We start from the raw sequence: 19,290 nt of genomic DNA on the forward strand, positions 1-19,290 counted from the left end.
GTATTGGAGGAAACCTGTCTCATCAAGTATATGCAAGATTATGTATAGTCCCAGCAACAAACTGGCTAAACAAGGCCAAATATTTACCAGTTCATCTACTTAGTCTTTTGGCTCCTTTTCTGTTATAGCCCCATCTTGACTATGCCAAGAAATTTCTGGCTCAGGCCAAACCCAGTGAGGCTGTATTTCTTGGCTGATAACTGCATTCCACACAGAATCATGTGTGAGAGAGAAGCAGATTATGAAACTGTTTTATCTGAAAGGATTTTACCATATGCTCTGAAGGGAGTAAGAATGGGGAGGGAGTTGCAATGTAGAGTTGCAGTCTCAAATAGAGGAAGGGGGTCCAAGGAGGTCTGTACTAATCAGGAATGGAAATGGGAACATTATATTCTAAACACAGAAGTCAGTTCCTGGCCCCGCTAAGTCGTCTTTGTGCTGTTCTGGCATGAAAGAGTGCAGGGGAGGAAAGGGGAGATGGCCAGAACATCATGAATTCGGGCAAACATGTAAGGCCATAGGAAGGCATTATAAGTCTCCATAAATTAGAGCAGTCCCAGGGCTGCTCAAGTTTGTGTGGGGCCAAATTGTCCCCCAGCATCCTCAAGGATGGGGAGATTGTGATGGTCCTGTACATCCACGATTGCCCTTCTCACCTCTATGCCAAGTAGAGCTTAGCCAAGCCCCAGACAGTTTAAATGCACTCACTGAACTACGCTTTCAAACACTACTTGATTCTTCAGAAAGCCTTAGCCATAATGACTACTAAGGGCATTTCAGTGAGGCAGGGCATCCACCAGTGCTGGTTCATGGTGTGTGACAGAGAGTGTGTGTGGGGGTGGGGGGAGGGAATGTTCAGTTCTGACCTAGTACAACATTTTATGTTACAACTAGCTATTCAAATACGCCCATTCAATTTCCTCACCCAAGGCAGGATTTTTTTAAATCTCTCAGTTGATGCTCACGGAATATGAGAATCAGCTGCTGTTGACATGTCAGGACCTTCTTCTAGAGGTATTCCCAGAATAACTGGCTTGTCAAACACTGTCCAGAAGAGGAAGGCTAATTAGTCTCCAGAGAAGATCTGAATTTTGACCCAAATGATCCAGAAGTGCTATGTCTGCCACTTCAGACTTGACCCTGAAGTGTCCTATAAGGAAAGTTTGTGCTTGATGCAGTGAATGCTATGGGAGATGACTGGAGAGGTATGGAGAATATTAAGAAGTGGGTGGCATGCAACAATGAGGTGAGGAAGGTAGAGGAATGCATAGAGGCCAGAGGTTGATCCCACATGATCTCTCCCAAGTGGAGACACTGGAGCTGTAGCCCACCCAGACCATCAACAGCCTATGGGGACTTGAGACCACCCTAATGAACCAGATCTTCACAGATAAATACACTTGGGAAGTGTATGTCATACAGTGTGACTTCTATTTCTCACAACTTCTGAGCTGTATAGTGTCTTACCCTTACTACTCGGAATGTTCCCTGATACCCCAGTGAGCATTAACGGAATGCTTGTTTAAGATGCAACTCCCATGTGTCCTAATTTTCAGCTACACAGTTATCAGATAGAGCATACCTAACGTCAGCTACCAGCGCTCTCTTCTATTTCCACGGTAAGGCAGAGGCCATGTGCTTTGTTCTGAGAACAGGCTGAAGGTGTTTCCCCATGAGTTGTATTCATGCAGCGTACTCGCAGAGCCTCTGTGTGTATTGAATTTCCACCCCGCTTTTACTTTCCCACAGAAACAGCCTGACAAACGCAGTTCCCTTAAAAAGATTTGGCTGCCACTAGCCAGGATCTTCAGAGGTAACCATTCCCTAGCCCTTCAGATGCCACAGCCCTTGCAAAGGAAGAAAGGGGGAAATGGCACTCTGACAACCTTCCACTGGAGCCATTATTGCTTCTCCCCATGAGCAATGAGATCTGTGCCCTCCACCAGGTGACACCTGGCCCACAGCATCCATCGGCACAGACAACTCCATTCAAGTGAAGGATAGAGTCCCTCCTTGTTGGACCAACAACTGACGCGTATGACACACCTGGTTCTTCAGGAACTGCCAGGCAGTACCTGGAACCTTTTGTCCCAGAGCCACTGACACATACCTAGGGAGGTTATGGTGTCCTGCAAGAAAACCTCACTGCAGGAAAGAGGAACGTTGAGGCTGAAAAATGCTACATTGACAGAGGAGCAGCATTCACTAGGAAAGTAATGTAACTTCTAAAGTAACTTCTAACGTAAGGCAAAATAGAGGCTCTTGGAAACAGCCACACTAGTCAGGAATTCTGTATATAGGGAGCTGGGCAACCCACTCTGATGCTCTGCACTCACATGGGACCCATGCAGAGCATCAGAGTGGGTTGTCCAGCTCGCTATATACAAAGTTCCTCACCAGTGTGGCTGTTTCCAAGAGCCCCTATTTTGCCTTACATTAGAAGTTCTCATCCTGTCTAAGCTAGAAGATTGTGATGACTGCAAGGCTAGTGAAATGACAACATCTCAAGATCTCAGCAAGAGAAAGTTTAGCTATTGCAAGAGAAAGAGATTTGCAACCAGATGGTTTAAAAATTGTAATTTTTTTCTGTATTTATTAAACCTGTTTAACTTAAAATTAAATTTTAAATTTAACTTTAAAAATTAAAAACTAAGTTTTTGGATAGAGGAAGGAAATATTTAAGGAAGTATTCCTTAAAATCTAATATCTTTCTCCTTTCAAGCGTGAGAAGTCACAATATCCTTGAGTCTGATTGCTTTCTCAGCAAAACCATGGGACACCAAATTTGACATTACTGCCATTTGTAAGGTAAAATAGTAGCTTTTTTCTTAATTAAAAACAAACAACTCCTTTGAATCTTCTTTATCCAAAGAGGGAAAAAAAAGATGGATTCATAATGCAGTGTGGCTTTGTCCTCAGTGAGTGACTAGACCATGTTTGGCGTTTTATGAGTCTTGTCCTGCCCTTGAATTTTCAAATCCAGTACTTTATCTCAAGCATAGAAACTCAAACTTTTTGACCTGAGTTCAGGCCCCATAGATGTCTCATTCAGGGATGTAGTTATAAATGGAGGCCCATGTGAGGATTTTAACTCTTGTTGACCTTTGAAAGTTGGGATGAATTTCTACAATCAGGAATATGCAAAATTCATACCAGCACGGTGTGGTTCTTTATCCTCCTCTAGGGCTAAACCATGCATACGGGTTAAGACTATTATTCCATTTGAGCTATTAGACCTAGTCCTTTAGCTGTAGCAGCTGAGATTCATGCTTTTTGATCCAGAGTTCCCAGGTTGACTCCCTGCAGATAAGCTAGCCAGCACTGATATTGCAAGGGAACTGACCTATTTAAAAAAATCCTTTGCAATTCATGTTTAATATTTTAATATCAATTTTTGTACAAATTTTTAACTAGTTACAATAATATTTATAATAAGTAAACATTATGGCAAATATATTAAAAATTAGCATCTCAGGTTTTGCTCCTAAGTCCATATTAAGGCAGCTAAATAGGTGGCCTGATTTTTCAGAAGTGCTGTATCAGTGGGAGCTGTTGGGCACTCACCACTCTTGAAAATCAGGCCACTTATTGTGTTAAAGCTAATTCAGTGGACAGACAATTCTTGAATCTGTATGATAACAATAATAATGATTACTATGAAAGTGTGAATTTGTTTTCTGGGGTCCCCGCTAATATAAATTCAAGACTGCCATGAATTCAGAATGTAGTGATAACACATGGCCGAAAATGTGAGTGTGGAGGTTGCAACATGCAGACTTTTACACTCTATGCTAGCTCTGTGTTAAGTTTCATATTGATGTAAACTTTTAAAATGCCTTTTAAGATGATAAAAAGATTAGATTCATTCTACTTCATATGTCCCCAGTCTTTCACTATGTTCTGATTCAGTTGGTTTTGAGTTTACCCTAAATATAACCTTGATATCTGGGGCCTTTCCCAGTTATGCCCTTTGTCTTTGCAACACTTGCTGCTGCTATCCATGGGAATTTCACACAAGGGAGCCTAACATGATAGCATCCATTTGTAGCTTAAAGAAATGTTTGACATTTGGTTTTGTATGTTTTAATTCAGTGCGACAGCTGTCCTCCTATACCACTTCTTTTCTATGCCTCATTCTATTTAATGCATTTGTACTTCACATATTAACCACTATCATAGAATGTTGTCGAGGTATATTTGTCATTCTTGCAAAACAAATTGATCTCATACTGAAGTGGAACATTTCAGCATGAAAATGTTATTTTATCAAAGTTATGTCTGGATGAATAATGATTTGGAACCACCTTTTTAGCTTTAACTAAAATAATTAATGCAAGACTATAATTTCTAAATCCTCATTCTCTTTGTCGCTGCTTGCAATAGTATTGTCAAAGAATCCTTACATATTGATCCTTTTCAATGTGTACCAATTTGTTAATAACACTGTGCCTACCAAACCTCAAGTTTCCCTGTAGGTTTACATTAGCTGTGATTCTCCCCTCCCACTTACTCGCTCTCTTGAACAGATGTGTAAGTGTTGATGTGTCCTATTAAATAGTTGCTACATCCTATTTCAGAAGTGAGTGCACTGCAGTGATGGGTGAAATAAGAAGTGAGGTAAGTTTTTCAAAAGTGCTTAAGTGACTTAGGAGCCAAAGTTCATTTAAAGTCATTGGAAGTCAGTAGGCCTTAGGCTTCCAAATGCTGAAGATGCTTAGATGCTTTTGAGAATTTTACCCATAATTTGTAAGCAGACAAATGGCATTTCCACTCTGCTCCTTACAAAGTGGACACACTTTAAGATCATGTTTCTTCTGGGTTTGGTAACTTAAACAATAATATCCAAACATAAATTTAAGCCGAAGTTTTTCCTGTGGGATATCTCTATTCCTCCCAGGTATGTTAGTACCAGAGAGGCTCCAGCCACTTCTTTTATATGCTAGCGGGAGATAACAAGATCTACCTACAAACATAGGACAGCAGAAATTATTCTGCATCTTCATACAACCTTCTAGCACCTGAGCTTAGGTTGACTAATGAGAGGAGCCTTTCACTTTTATGTAGGATCATCAAAACTGCCACTCTGTTACATTTCCCATTATATAATGGGCTATATTTGACCCTCTTTCTGTGCACAGAACTTCTACTGAAGTTAATGGGGGAAGGGGGCCAGGGTTGTACAAAGACTGAGGTAAAATATGATCCATAGTTTATAAATATTTTGTAAAGCTCTTTGAGAACTTTAGAGGAAAGACCGTAAATGTGAGTCATCTTATATGTGCTACATTAAATCCAACTCTGCTTAGTCCCGTACTTGACATTTAAAAACAGATACTGAAATTTTCCTCATAGCTGAAGTTAAATTATTAGATCAATAATTTTAATTTTCTGCAGCATCCCTGAACTTTTTTATTATGAAAATTTGAGGTTTTAAGTCAATACTTTCACCCTGTACAAGTGCAGGCCTGAAAACTTAGAAAACTAGGCTTCCCATATACCACTGAATTCCATTGTCTGAGGTCATAAAAAATCAGGGGAGAGAGAGAGGACAGCTAGTCAACCAGATATCTGTTCACTCTTTTGTCATGTGTTGGAGAGTACAAGTAATATGTGATTTTTGAAAATGGGATCATCACATTATGGCATCTTTCTGGTTGCTTCTACAGTGCATTTACTAATTGTCTGTCAAAATGTCTTCCCAAGAAGCTGTCTGACTCCAAGTCAGACTCCATAGCTGCTAATAGAAGCATTTCTGAATCTAACCAGCAGGCAGCCTCAGCAATTAAAATGAACCTAACTCCATTCCATGTTTTTTGCTGATAACTGATCATGTGACATCAATAATGATAAAGCAAAAAGGGATAAGGTGCTAGGCCAGATTGTGTGTGTGGAGGAAATCCAGCCCTGACTGGTGCTTTCTCTCTCTCCCTGCACATCTTTCTCCTGCTCCTGGTGTTGGGAGAACTCTTGGGGGTTGGAGGAGAATGGACCACTGGGGCCATGGGGTGGGTTAAGGGGCTTATGTGGGGGCGCTTGGGTTGGCTGTCTGTTCCTCCCACCCCCAGCTCTCTGCTCCAACGGCTCTCAGGTATCTGTGGAGAAAGAGGTGGTTAGGGACTATTTAGAAAAGCTGGAGGTGCACAAGTCCATGGGGCCGGACGAGTTGCATCCGAGAGTGCTAAAGGAACTAGATGCTGTGATTGAAGAGCCAATGGCCATTATATTTGAAAACTCATGGCGAATGGGGGAAGTCCCGGATGACTGGAAAAAGGCTAATGTAGTGCCAATCTTTAAAAAAGGGAAGAAGGAGGATCCTGGGAACTACAGGCCAGTCAGCCTCACTTCAGTCCCCGGAAAAATCATGGAGCAGGTCCTCAAAGAATCAATCCTGAAGCACTTACATGAGAGGAAAGTGATCAGGAACAGTCAGCATGGATTCACCAAGGGAAGGTCATGCCTGACTAATCTAATCGCCTTCTATGATGAGATTACTGGTTCTGTGGATGAAGGGAAAGCAGTGGATGTATTGTATCTTGACTTTAGCAAAGCTTTTGACACGGTCTCCCACAGTATTCTTGTCAGCAAGTTAAAGAAGTATGGGCTGGATGAATGCACTATAAGGTGGGTAGAAAGTTGGCTAGATTGTCGGGCTCAACGGGTAATGATCAATGGCTCCATGTCTAGTTGGCAGCCAGTGTCAAATGGAGTGCCCCAGGGGTCGGTCCTGGGGCCGGTTTTGTTCAATATCTTCATAAATGATCTGGAGGATGGTGTGGATTGCACTCTCAGCAAATTTGCAGATGATACTAAACTGGGAGGAGTGGTAGATACGCTGGAGGGCAGGGATAGGATACAGAGGGACCTAGACAAATTGGAGGATTGGGCCAAAAGAAATCTGATGAGGTTCAATAAGGATAAGTGCAGGGTCCTGCACTTAGGACGGAAGAACCCAATGCACAGCTACAGACTAGGGACCGAATGGCTAGGCAGCACTTCTGCGGAAAAGGACCTAGGGGTGACAGTGGACGAGAAGCTGGATATGAGTCAGCAGTGTGCCCTTGTTGCCAAGAAGGCCAATGGCATTTTGGGATGTATAAGTAGGGGCATAGTGAGCAGATCGAGGGACGTGATCGTCCCCCTCTATTCGACATTGGTGAGGCCTCATCTGGAGTACTGTGTCCAGTTTTGGGCCCCACACTACAAGAAGGATGTGGATAAATTGGAAAGAGTCCAGCGAAGGGCAACAAAAATGATTAGGGGTCTGGAACACATGACTTATGAGGAGAGGCTGAGGGAACTGGGATTGTTTAGTCTGCAGAAGAGAAGAATGAGGGGGGATTTGATAGCTGCTTTCAACTACCTGAGAGGTGGTTCCAGAGAGGATGGTTCTAGACTATTCTCAGTGGTGGAAGAGGACAGGACAAGGAGTAATGGTTTCAAGTTGCAGTGGGGGAGGTTTAGGTTGGATATTAGGAAAAACTTTCACTAAGAGGGTGGTGAAACACTGGAATGCGTTGCCTAGGGAGGTGGTGGAATCTCCTTCCTTAGAAGTTTTTAAGGTCAGGCTTGACAAAGCCCTGGCTGGGATGATTTAATTGGGGATGGGTCCTGCTTTTGAGCAGGGGGTTGGACTAGATGACCTCCTGAGCTCCCTTCCAACCCTGATATTCTATGATTCTATTCTCACTGCAGCGTGGGCTGCTTTGGTGGAGACATGAACCTGACTTTTGAATGTTCAGGGACTTTGGCAGGCTGCCAAACTTTTTTTTGTGGGTGCAAGTGAGAGAATGAAAATGGCAATTTTAACACTTTCTATCTCAGCCAAATCTGAATGGTGATAAAGAAAGGCACTTTTGTAGCTCAAGGGGATTCCCTCTGCTGAGTATCAAAGGCTTCTTGTCAACAATGATGACAAAGAAAAAGTCACAAGAATTCCCTATAATGTAAAGTGTTAGGCAACTACTACCAGCTCCCTATATTGGTAAAGTATAGGTTATTGCTAGGCTACAATGAAGCCAAGGTCACCCAAGGTCACCAGTGCTTCTGCGTCGTTGTTCCCTCCTCTTGCAGGTTCAGGAGACTAGCAGAAAAGATAATTTTTCCTTCTAATCTATGAGGGTCTTTGGACAGCAGTAAACAGTCTGATCCTCCATTGGGCAGGGGATCCGTGAAAGACACCTGCTACTGCAACCTGATTGGACACTGATCCCAGGGCCATAATGCCCATAAGCCTTAGCTTAAGGGAGCACTTGTGGAGAGGTAATTGTGTGGGAGGGCTCATGAAAGTCTTCTCATTACTAGACTTTGTATATTTATTTTTATATTAAAAATTAAGATTTCAGGAGTAAGTGGCTGTGTTACAAAGTGTGGTGCTCACAAATCCTAGGTTTTCAGGTACAAGTCAATTAATTAGACACCCAAACAGGTAGTTAGGAACAATAATGCCTGTTTGCACACACATTTGAGATCTGTGGGTAGAACAAAGTTGAACAAGGAAAAGTTGTTGTGAATCTTATAATACTTTCAGATCTAGAGGGGGAAAAGTATTCTCGAAAAGAAAAGTAGTAGAGTCAAAAGCAGATCCAGGTTTCCTGAGACCCAGTCTCTTGTACAATCAGCAAAACCACAACTGCCCTAGAATAATAGTGCCAGACTAGTGACTCCATTGCCTCAGCAATGAAAATGAACCTAGCTCCATTCCATGTTTTTTGCTGGTAACTGATCATATGACATCAATAATGATAAAGCATTATCAGCATATTCACATCGACAATGATGAGCAACAATCAATATTCTGTTGTGTGCCACCTCAGAAACTTTAAGGGCCCACAGTTGAAAATGTGGCCCCCATAGTTTTGTATTCTATTGCCAGCCACATTTCTTAATTGGTGTTACACAAACCAATAAAATCAGTTTTGCTTGAATGTATATAGAGAAAATAGTGTTAGAGTTAATGTAATTTTTATGGACTCGAGTAGCCTATTTAACCAGGTATCTTATTCTACACTCTACAGACCACTCAGCTGGTGTAAATTGGCATAGCTCCAGTGAAATCAATTGAGAGATGTTAATTTACACCAGCTGAGGATTTGGCCCTGCAAGAGTAATGATTAATGATTAATTCATGCCATAGCACGATGAGTTGAGGATACCCATTACTTCTGTAAAAAAAAACAAAAAACCCAACAACAGGCAGTAAGGGTACATTTACACTGCAATAAAAAAGGCATGGCACCAAATCTCAGAGCCCAGGTCAATTGACTCAGGCTGTGGGGCTAAAAATTTGAGTGTAGCTATTTGGGCTCAAGCTGGAGCCTAGATTCGGAGACCCGACTCCCTCATGGGGCTTCAGAGCTTGGGCTCCAGCCCGACCTGGAACATCTACACTGCAATTTTTAGTCCCACACTTTGAGCCCCACCAGTCCAAGTCAGCTGACCTGGGCCAACCACATCCATGCTATGGATCTTTTATTGCAGTGTAGATGTATTCTCAGATGCTTGTAAGGAAAGGAACTGCTAGAATTTTCTATCACTTGCAAATGAAGCAAATTATATTCTGATTTATTTGTAGTTGGATTTTAGAGGATGAAACTAAATCTAGTATTTTTATAATGGCTTGACTAATTTACATGATCCCATTAAAATTATTCAAAAATCCATTTCTGCCTCTGGCAAGTAAATCTAATTGGTGATGCAGCAGCAGCAACATAGCTGAGAGACTAAATGTAACATATTTAAAATAATCCCTCAGTCTTGAACGTGCTTGCATTTTTGTCCAAAAGTTTGTTACAACACAGTTTCCCTAATACAGTAGCTTCATATGCGAATGTGTTGTTATAATTAAGATTTATTTTTCTTGTACTTCAGGTATACAAAGATGAAGACGGCAACAAACATTTATATTTTCAATCTGGCTATGGCAGATGCTTTAGTTACTACGACTATGCCTTTCCAAAGCACTGAATACCTGATGAACTCTTGGCCATTTGGGGATGTGCTGTGTAAAATAGTTATTTCAATTGACTATTATAACATGTTTACCAGCATATTCACATTGACCATGATGAGTGTTGATCGATACATTGCTGTGTGTCACCCCGTGAAAGCCCTGGACTTCCGCACTCCTCTCAAGGCAAAGATAATCAATATCTGTATCTGGCTATTGTCCTCGTCTGTTGGTATATCTGCCATAGTCCTTGGAGGCACTAAAGTCAGAGAAGGTGAGTATAATTTTGATCACTTAAACTCAAATGCTTTTGCTTCTAAAATAATATAAATGTAACTTGGAATACTGAGTAGAGTAGAAACTTATTGAATCACACTTCACTAATTTGTGCATCATTTAATTTGTACATAAAAAACCCGGTCACATTTTCTCAGCAAAATTGTAATAGTGGAATACTTCTCTAAGAACTCATATTTCTAAGACTTCAATATTTAAATATGCTACAGAATATTATAGTATGAAATATTATAGTTAAAGATAAGATACACTGGTCAACTAAATGAACAAAGGACATTTTATGATGCATTATCCTTGATAGGTCAAGGAGGAAAAGGTCAGGATAAAAGTCTGAGATCTGGCTGGAGAACTTCATAAGAGAAGTTTCAGTGGAGATCAGAAAATGGAAGCCAGATTGGTGTTTGAAGAGTGTCAAGCAGAATTAGAAGTTAAAGGCTGATTGTAAATAATCAATTCAAGGCGCTTAGAGAAGAAGAGGGGAAAGAAGATAGGTCATAGTAGCTGGAGAGAAAAGTATGTCAAGGGAGGAGTTGGGAGTAGGAGCAAGATAGGGCAACAGAGAGGCATAGGGTCTATGGGACAGGTATCCCAAGCTCCCATATACTATCATGGGAACTGGCATTCTGAGTAAGGACTGCAGGATTAGCCCTTAGATGCAGAGTTTCACTGTAACTGGACATGCATGCACAAATGAGTTTCAGTGAATCGGAGTACTCTATTGGCCCAATAGATCAGTGCTTTAAACCATGCCAAGTGGGTGTAAAGCACAACCATCCTGATGAGGTAGAGTTGAACATTTAATTTGCACAAGCTACAAAGTAGAAGGCAGCAGAGAATCAGGCCCTATAAAGCAGAATGCTCTGTATTCCAAATGGAGGAACATCTGAGGAGAAAGTGGAAACATTTTGATGCCATGCTTCTTCAATGAAAGGTTTAAATGCATAAGATTAGTAGGTCTTGACTTTTTTAGGCAGAGTCAGAATAAGTACTACTTAGAAGACCAAAAAGCCATGTATTGTAATCTATATCTGCTTTCCTCTAAATATTTGTGTCACTTGGAAGATTATGAATTCCAGTGCGTATTCAGTGACTTCAGATTCCATCTTAAGTAAATATAAGCCATATTATGAAACTCCCTCCCCCCCAAGAAGATAAGGACAATTGTAGCTCTTGTGCTCTCTCTCATTCAAGAACTTCATTGGGTTAGCACTTTGAGCCACCCAAAAAAGGGTGAGGATGGAGCAGCAATGTGGTGTGGCCATGACCCCACTTCTATGGCATCCATCATCACACCTGGCCAGCCGTGGAGTGGAGCTCATGTTCCTCTTATGGGGCATAATAGTGGCTGCATATCTCTAAGCATTATGGAACTCTAGCAGACATGAACCTATGAACTTTATGGAAGACTGCTCTACCCATTTATGAAAGCAGCCGCTACTGATTTCACTTCCTGTTAAATCGTTTGGTATAGATACATGTAAACAAAACATTAATGCTCATTAGCGAGTGCAGAGAGGAAACTTATTGGCTATTGGTCTGCACTGGTGTGCAAAACATGGATTTTGTTCCTGATCTTGATCTTGGGTTGGCTGGGGTTGCAGACAGAGTGCTCTGGGAACAATGCATTCAGATCTTTGGAAAGAAAGTGTCTTCTTTTGCTTTGCAGCAGTGGTTCTCAACTTGTGGCCCAGTCAGCACAGAGCTACGGCCCATGTGACATCCTCAGGGCCATACAGCTAGTACTGGATGCGGCCCACAACGGTAACTAGGTTGAGAACCACTGCTTTGCAGAAACTTTTTTGACTAATAAAGCATTGACAGTCTCAATAAAGCAATGACTGCCTCTGGAAAGAGTGCTTTCCAGGTATCCTCCGCTGGGAAGAATAGTTGTCTGGCTTGCTTATATTATATTTTAAAAGATGTGAAACACTTAAGTCAGCAAGGTACCTAGGAATGTGTCTAGCTTTTTAAGCACATGAGTAATCCTATTCACTATAGTGGGGTAGAGGTGCTTAAGAGTTAGTCATGCACCTAAGTGCCCTGTTGAATCAGGATGTGAGTGAGCTTCTTACTCCCAAAACTGAGACTGATAACTGTGCACAGCAAGATTGGGCACTGTTTGCAAATGCACTTCCGTGCTGACTGCAAAACCCCTGCATTTCTAATTGTCAGCCTCATTTGAGTAACTATGGCCAACTATATTATCTGGTGCTTATTTGAAATTAACAAATAAATTGGGAGTAGGATGAACAGAGCCGTCTCTTGAGTATGGCAAATTGGGGCGACCGCTGCAGGCCCTGTGCTTTGGGGGCCCCGGGGTCCGGTGCGATTGGCCGGTGCGGTTGGTCCCAGAAGTGACAGATTTGTGACTTCCGCCTCGGGCTCCGCACCCCCGTAGGGATGGCCCTGAGGATGAAGTGACTAAGCTACTTTTTTCACTTCCAACCAAAGTTTAGGTTTAACCTCTAATTCCTCAGTGAGGAAAAGTATTTCTGGGTAGGACTCTGTGTGGTCAGTTTAACATCTGAGCATCAAATGACCTTGCCCATCTCTAAAAATTATTCTCTTAGATTGTCTAGCCCATCTAGTTCTCCTAATGCAGGATTATTCCCAACAGTGTATTTGCTAACACTTCCTTCCTGCAGCATAAGTTTGATATGTTTGACCTTAACAGAGTTTCTCCTTTACTGACAGACCAATCTCTTAAAAAATGCAGAATTCTAGTTTCTTCCAAGGCCCTGATCCTGCAAACTGGCCATGAACAAATTCAGGCTGGAAATTAGAAAAAGGTTTCTAACCATCACAGAGGTGAGGTTCTGGAACAGCTTCCCACTAGGAATTGTCAGGGCAAACAACTTAATTAGTTTTGAGAGAGAGCTGGACATATTTATGAGTGTTTTTGTGCATTGTGGTTTCTTGTGATGGTGGTGGGGGTAGGGCTCAAAAGCCCTGAGGCTCACTTCCAGATTTTGTCTTATGTTCCTAATAACTCATTCTTCAGGGTTTAAGCGGCCACCTGCAGGGGGTCAGAAAGGGATTTATCCTCCCCCCCATATATTCTGTTTTTAAAAAAATCTCCTTTTTCTGAAGCATCAGGGATGGCCACAGTTGGAGATGGGACATGGGCCTGGGGATCAGATGGATTCGGGGGAAGCAAGGCTCTGAAGTGGCACTGAGCATTCTCTTTCTCAGTTGCTTGTAGGTTGGCCAAGTGCCCAGTTTTTGACCAGAAAGTCCAGTTGAAAAGTGGACCTGACAGTGTCCGGTCAGATCTACTGACTGGACACCCAAAGTCCGGTTACTGCGAGTTGGGGAGGTGGAGAGGTGCCAGGTCATCACCCACGCCAGCCCCTACTCAGCCGGGGCTTACTGACTCTTACCTTCATTGGGTGGCTGCAGCTCTCAGCCCCGGCTCCGCAGGCAAGTCCCTCCTGATCTGGGTGGCAGGAGGGGAAAATCAGTGAGCGACATGGGGGAGGGGAGAAGAGGAGTAGATGGGGGCGGGGCCTCAGGGGCATAGGTGGGGCAGGAGTGTGGCCTTGTGGGGAAGAGGCGGGGCAAGGAAGTTCCAGCATTCCTCCGGAGTGTCCGGTTTTTAAATATTACCAAGTTGGCAACCCTAGTTGCTTGGCTGGCTGGTCCTTGCTCACATGCTCAGGGTCTGCTAGCCATATGTGGGCTCAGGAAGGAATTTTCCCCCAGCTCAGTCTGGCAGTGACCATGGGGGATTTTCACCTTCCTCTGCAGCATGTGCGTGTGTGTCATTTGCCAGAATTTTCTGGATTTATTTTACTTTGCCATTTCCCTGCCATTGTGGGGGCTTTGGGTAAATTAAAGTAAATATTTTACTAAAATATATTTAGCTAAGGTGGAATCTGAGTCAATTCCAACAGTTTCTTATTATGTAATTGAAAAATATAAAAGAAGGTACTGGACCTAAATCCACAGCAATGTACAATATTCTGCACTTTTTTGAGTATTTGAAGTAATTTTTAATTTAAAGTTAAAGGAATGTGGATTACAGATAAATGTACATGTTCTTACTGAACTACTTTGTCTATATATTCAAAGCTAATTTGGTAAGTAATTGGTTTCACCAGTTCTTTAAATTTCCAACCCAGAAGACTTTAACTTATTAGAAGTTCGAAGATCTGAGAATAGCAGCTATGAAATTCATATGCACAAAACTCATCTAAAACTCATAGAAACATGAAAAAGAAAATGAGTAAATTGAGTATCTTTCAAATATTGCTCTAATCGGTTTTGTTAATGTCAGGAACTGGATTTTTTTTTTGAGAGAGAGAGAGTTTTAAGACTTTTAAATTTGTTTTGTTCCAGGAAAAAAAGAAATGTTTTTGAATACCATTGGAGTTAACAGGGAATTTTAAGTATGAAAGTAAAATAGAAGCAACATTTCTTATTTCTCTCAAAATGTAAATCATGTGCTATACAAATATAAAATCTTTTGCATGAGAATCTAATAACATTAAGTAACTTTTGCACTGTAGCCTTTAACAGGGCCAGTCTTAGCATGTTTCCAAGGTAAAAAAAAATATTTTGCTTCCACCTTCTTTCTCAGCCTCCTCCCCACGCAATAATGTATTAACTGTGATACTGCTTCAAAATAACAAACACAGGGATTTGCTATGGTTTTCCAGACCCCACAATGACAGCTTTGAATGACCATGAGGACATTGTGAATAATCTGAGATCATTAGGAAATGCAGTGATATGTTTTCAAGCGTAATGACCATTTTAACATCATTTTGCTCTTTTGCTACAGGGAGGTCTAGAAACTTTTCAAAATAATGAAAGCTAAATCTAATATCAAATTCTCCTTTGCATTTTTTGTTCCTTTGGGGAACCACAGAGGCCACCCCTTTCTTTAATACAGACAGTATGAAGGAGGTCTATATTGTGCTTTCTGCTACTTAGGAAATGCATTAACTGCATTGCACAAGAATGAGATAGCTAAAAAATATAGACATTTGTTCCCAGACTCCATAAAGCTGTCACATTTATTAATTGAGAGAGTGTAAAAAGAAATGAGTTGACATCTAAATCAAATATTTTCCGTAATTTATCTTGCAAAAACATGCAATACAGTATCAAAAATTTGGTGAATACTATAGCTGAGAGGACAAAGGAAGAGCTGTTTCACAAAGGATTTTGAAATTTGGCTTCATTAGAATTGGAACAAAACCTAAAAATTTCAAAATTCTCCATGAAGGAAAATTCTGAAAAAAATCAGTTTCAGATCAATCAAAATTTGACAACATTAAATTGAATATTTTATACTTATATATCTATTTTGTACATATTATAGAATATATAATAAAATACAAGATAAATAATTTTGAAAAAATGTCATTCCAAAATGAAAAAATCAAAAAGTTTTATACAAAAATCTTAAAATAGGATGTATCAGCACTTTCAGAAGTTTTTTCCCTTCAGTTTGGATGGGCTAGAGTTCACTTCATTGTCCTTCTCCAATGCCTAAAAAAACCCCAACTCCCACAGAAAAGCAGCTGGAGACCCAGAATTAGTCTCTAAGGATTTTCAGTAAGGATTGCACAGAGTCAACCTCCCCACATTCAAGTCCCCAAAAGAAATGAACTTAATTAAGTACCAACTGTATAAAATCTTATGATAAAGAAACATAATAAATAATAATAATAACAATGTTTATAACATGGCTATTTTATAATCCACAAACATTATCTTTACTATTATACATACATGTAAAAAAAGAAAACAAATTAAATCTAAACAGTCAGTTCCCGCAGAAACACAGTGAGAAGAAACTCAGAGTTCCCAAAAAGCTTAGTTTGAGTTCACCCAAGTCTCAGAGTCTTTGATAATCAAATCTATACAATCTGCTGAGTCAAAAGCAACATCTTCCCTCCACTTGCTTGTAGGAATCTTCAGCTGGACTCCATGCAGACTCTTCCCCTGCTGAAATCACAGTTAGCCAGTCAGCTAACTGATTAATCAACCACTCAGTTAAGTCTATAGATTTAAAACAAAAACAAAAACAAAAAAAAAACTGTTACAAGAAAAATGCAAAAAAAATGAGACTAGCAAAATAAATGACTTTCTCCATCATCACATTTAAATAAAAGAAAAGTTAGTGACTCATACTAGTTGAGACAATTTAACGACATTCAAAATTTGAACAACATTCAAAGTATTCAATTAAAATAAAAGAAATGAGTTTTCCCTCATGATTTTCCCTTTCTATAATTAACATTGCCCATGCTTCTCTTTTGGAGGGTTAACAATATCACTAACATGCTGCAAAATAATTCAGAGCTAGGGAAAACACCCTACTTCCTTCTCCTGGGCTCAGCTCCTCCCAACCCACAAAGGATACATGGCCTTTTGTATAGCAGTTGCCCTGACTTCTTGCTCTCATGGAGTCTGACTCCAGCAGCTAGTTATTATAAACTATTGAGCATACCTCAAACTACCACACCCAACTCCAGAAACTTCTGGATGTGGAGTGCTAATTGTTCATCTGCCTAGCAACAGTGACCCAGACACAGCTCACTCCTACTCACCACTCAATAGATCTCTTAAAGAGATATCTACCTAGTAGGCACATGGGTTCCACAGACAGGAATGAAAGCCAAACTACCAGTCATAGTAAAAAAATGCCCAGTAAACACTAATGGAGAATCTGACCCTTTGTCTTGTTTTGCCATTTATCTTGTGTCTTGTTTTTCCTTGTGCCTGGTTTATATGATGAAATACTACACTGAGGTAAGCAAATGAACCCAAGAATATCACACTGACTACAAGCCTCCTGTATGATGAAGTAAGACTAGAACATAAAATAAAATGTCAGCATGTGACCCCCATTCATAATATTGCAGTAAGAAACGAAGTGAACTGATGTCAATGGGGTCAAATCCTGCAGTCCCTACTCAGACAGAATTCTCAATGAAGTGTTCTGCAAAAGGAGCAGCTCAGTTAGACTCTGCGTATACCAGTTTGCTTTACCTAAGATTCATTTAAAAAAAGATATTTCGAAGGGAATGTAGCACTCAGACTGCATAGTGTTTGCACTGAAGAAAGCATGTGGGAAAACATTTCTGCAAAGTAATTGTCTCATTGCAAGACTGTTTCATGATGGCAGAAATCTCACGAGATCAGCTAACCTGATGAGATTTCCACCATTCAGGATGGCAGAAATTTACCCTTTTTTGGTTAAAATAGCATGAAAGCAGCTACAAGATTTCAATTCAATTAAACCAGTGGTGGAGCTATTAAGGAGGGGTGTGTGTGTGTGTGTGTGTGTGTGACTCCCACCCCAGCTAGCCTTTGGATGTATGTGTATCGGCTTTCACACAGGGCTTATGGTTGAGTCCACCCCATGCTCACCTGGCAGAGGCAGTTCCTGTCCTGCGGAGCTGGGCCCAGCTCCCCACTCCGGGTGCTGTGACACAGTTTGCAGGTTTGTGTGGTGCTGAGACCCCATGTGCAATTTCACAATGCCATTCACTTAAATTTGGCCCACACAAACCTCCATCATGATGGAGAGGTGCCCCGGCCAAACCTGAATGGCGCTGTGATCCCCATGCTCCAAGTCGCAACACCATTCATTAAAATTTGCCCTGACTGCCCTTCTTTCATGATGGAGAGGTGGCCAGGCCAAACCTGAATGGTGCTGTGGCCCCATGCACCAGGCTCCAATGGTTGGAGTGAAGAGCCAGACCTAGTCCTGTGGGACAGGACTGTTGCTTTCCAGTGAGTGTCAGGCCTCCAGCTCACCAACAACCCATCGCCCCTCCCCCAGTTGGCTCTGCCACTGCATGGAACCGGGCCTCAAATCAAACTGAGATCCAGAGCCTAACAACTGTTCAGTGCATCTCTATATATCGTATTTTTGTGCCTCTGTAGGTTTGATGCCGCTCTTGTGCACAAAAGTTTGTAATATAAAATGTAATATAACACATTTTAAAATATTCTCCAACTAGTCCTGAAAGACAGCAGTGGAAAACCAGTTTCAATGACAATGGAAAGCAATTATTGGAGTGATTTAATGATAACTCCATTTATTTGTGTCACATTACATGGTAATCACTTTTGCAAGCTTATACTGTAATGCAGCTATAGGTTGGAATGTCTAATAATAAAGCAATTTTCTTCTTCTTCTTCTTGCCTCCTCCATTTATAGATACTGCTAGTACTGAATGTTCTTTGCAGTTTCCAGACCCTGATTATATGTGGTGGGACATCTTCATGAAAATCTGCGTCTTTGTCTTTGCGTTTGTTATTCCAGTTCTCATTATCATTGTTTGCTATACCCTGATGATCCTGCGCTTGAAGAGCGTACGACTTCTCTCAGGGTCTCGAGAAAAAGACCGAAACCTTCGTCGGATCACCAGATTGGTTCTTGTTGTTGTGGCAGTTTTCATTATCTGTTGGACTCCCATTCACATTTTTGTGCTGGTTGAGGCACTAGGGGATGTGCCCCATAGCACTGCAGCAATCTCCAGCTATTATTTCTGTATTGCTTTGGGTTACACCAACAGCAGTCTAAATCCTATCCTGTATGCTTTTTTGGATGAAAACTTCAAGCGCTGTTTCAAAGACTTCTGCTTTCCCTTTAAGATGAGGATGGATAGGCAGAGCACCAGCAGAGTCAGAAACACAGTTCAAGACCCTGCTTACCTGAGGGAAGTGGATGGGACAAACAAACCAGTATGACTAGTCGTGGAGATGTCATCTTACTGTCCTCAAGGAATAGGAGAATCAAACGATCTTGGACTAACTCAAATAACCACTGTGGTTTGAGACATTTTTGATAATATTTGGGACTTCTCACAGTTTGAACTAAAATACGTTAATTGCTTAGAACAGGGAATTCCCCAAAATAAGCTCAAAGGAAAAAGATGACTGACTGCCAGATTTTGGAACCATATTTACAATGGAGCTGAGCAAGTGGTAAAATACCCACTTTCAGCAAGGTAGGAAGTGCTTCATACTGTATTAGGTGACTCTGGACAAGAAAAAAATTGAACTGTTCTTCTTATAGAACACAT

At 41.1% G+C, this 19,290-nt stretch overlaps 1 protein-coding gene across 2 annotated transcripts in view; it reads left to right on the forward strand.

The window, feature by feature from the left end:
- OPRK1 (opioid receptor kappa 1) overlaps positions 1-18,955 on the forward strand; it is a 36,438-nt gene extending 17,483 nt beyond the window's left edge. The window contains exons 2-3 of one of the 2 annotated variants that reach the window (XM_073329413.2): positions 9,868-10,220; positions 18,423-18,955. In XM_073329413.2, coding sequence (XP_073185514.1) covers positions 9,868-10,220; positions 18,423-18,955 — 886 coding nt within the window. Of the gene's footprint in view, positions 1-9,867; positions 10,225-18,422 lie in introns of both variants that reach the window. The other variant, XM_078851292.1, reaches the window with a different exon arrangement.
- Positions 18,956-19,290: the final 335 nt, after the last annotated feature.

Source organism: Lepidochelys kempii, chromosome 2 (assembly GCF_965140285.1).
Source record: "Lepidochelys kempii isolate rLepKem1 chromosome 2, rLepKem1.hap1, whole genome shotgun sequence".
NCBI lineage: Eukaryota > Metazoa > Chordata > Testudines > Cheloniidae > Lepidochelys > Lepidochelys kempii.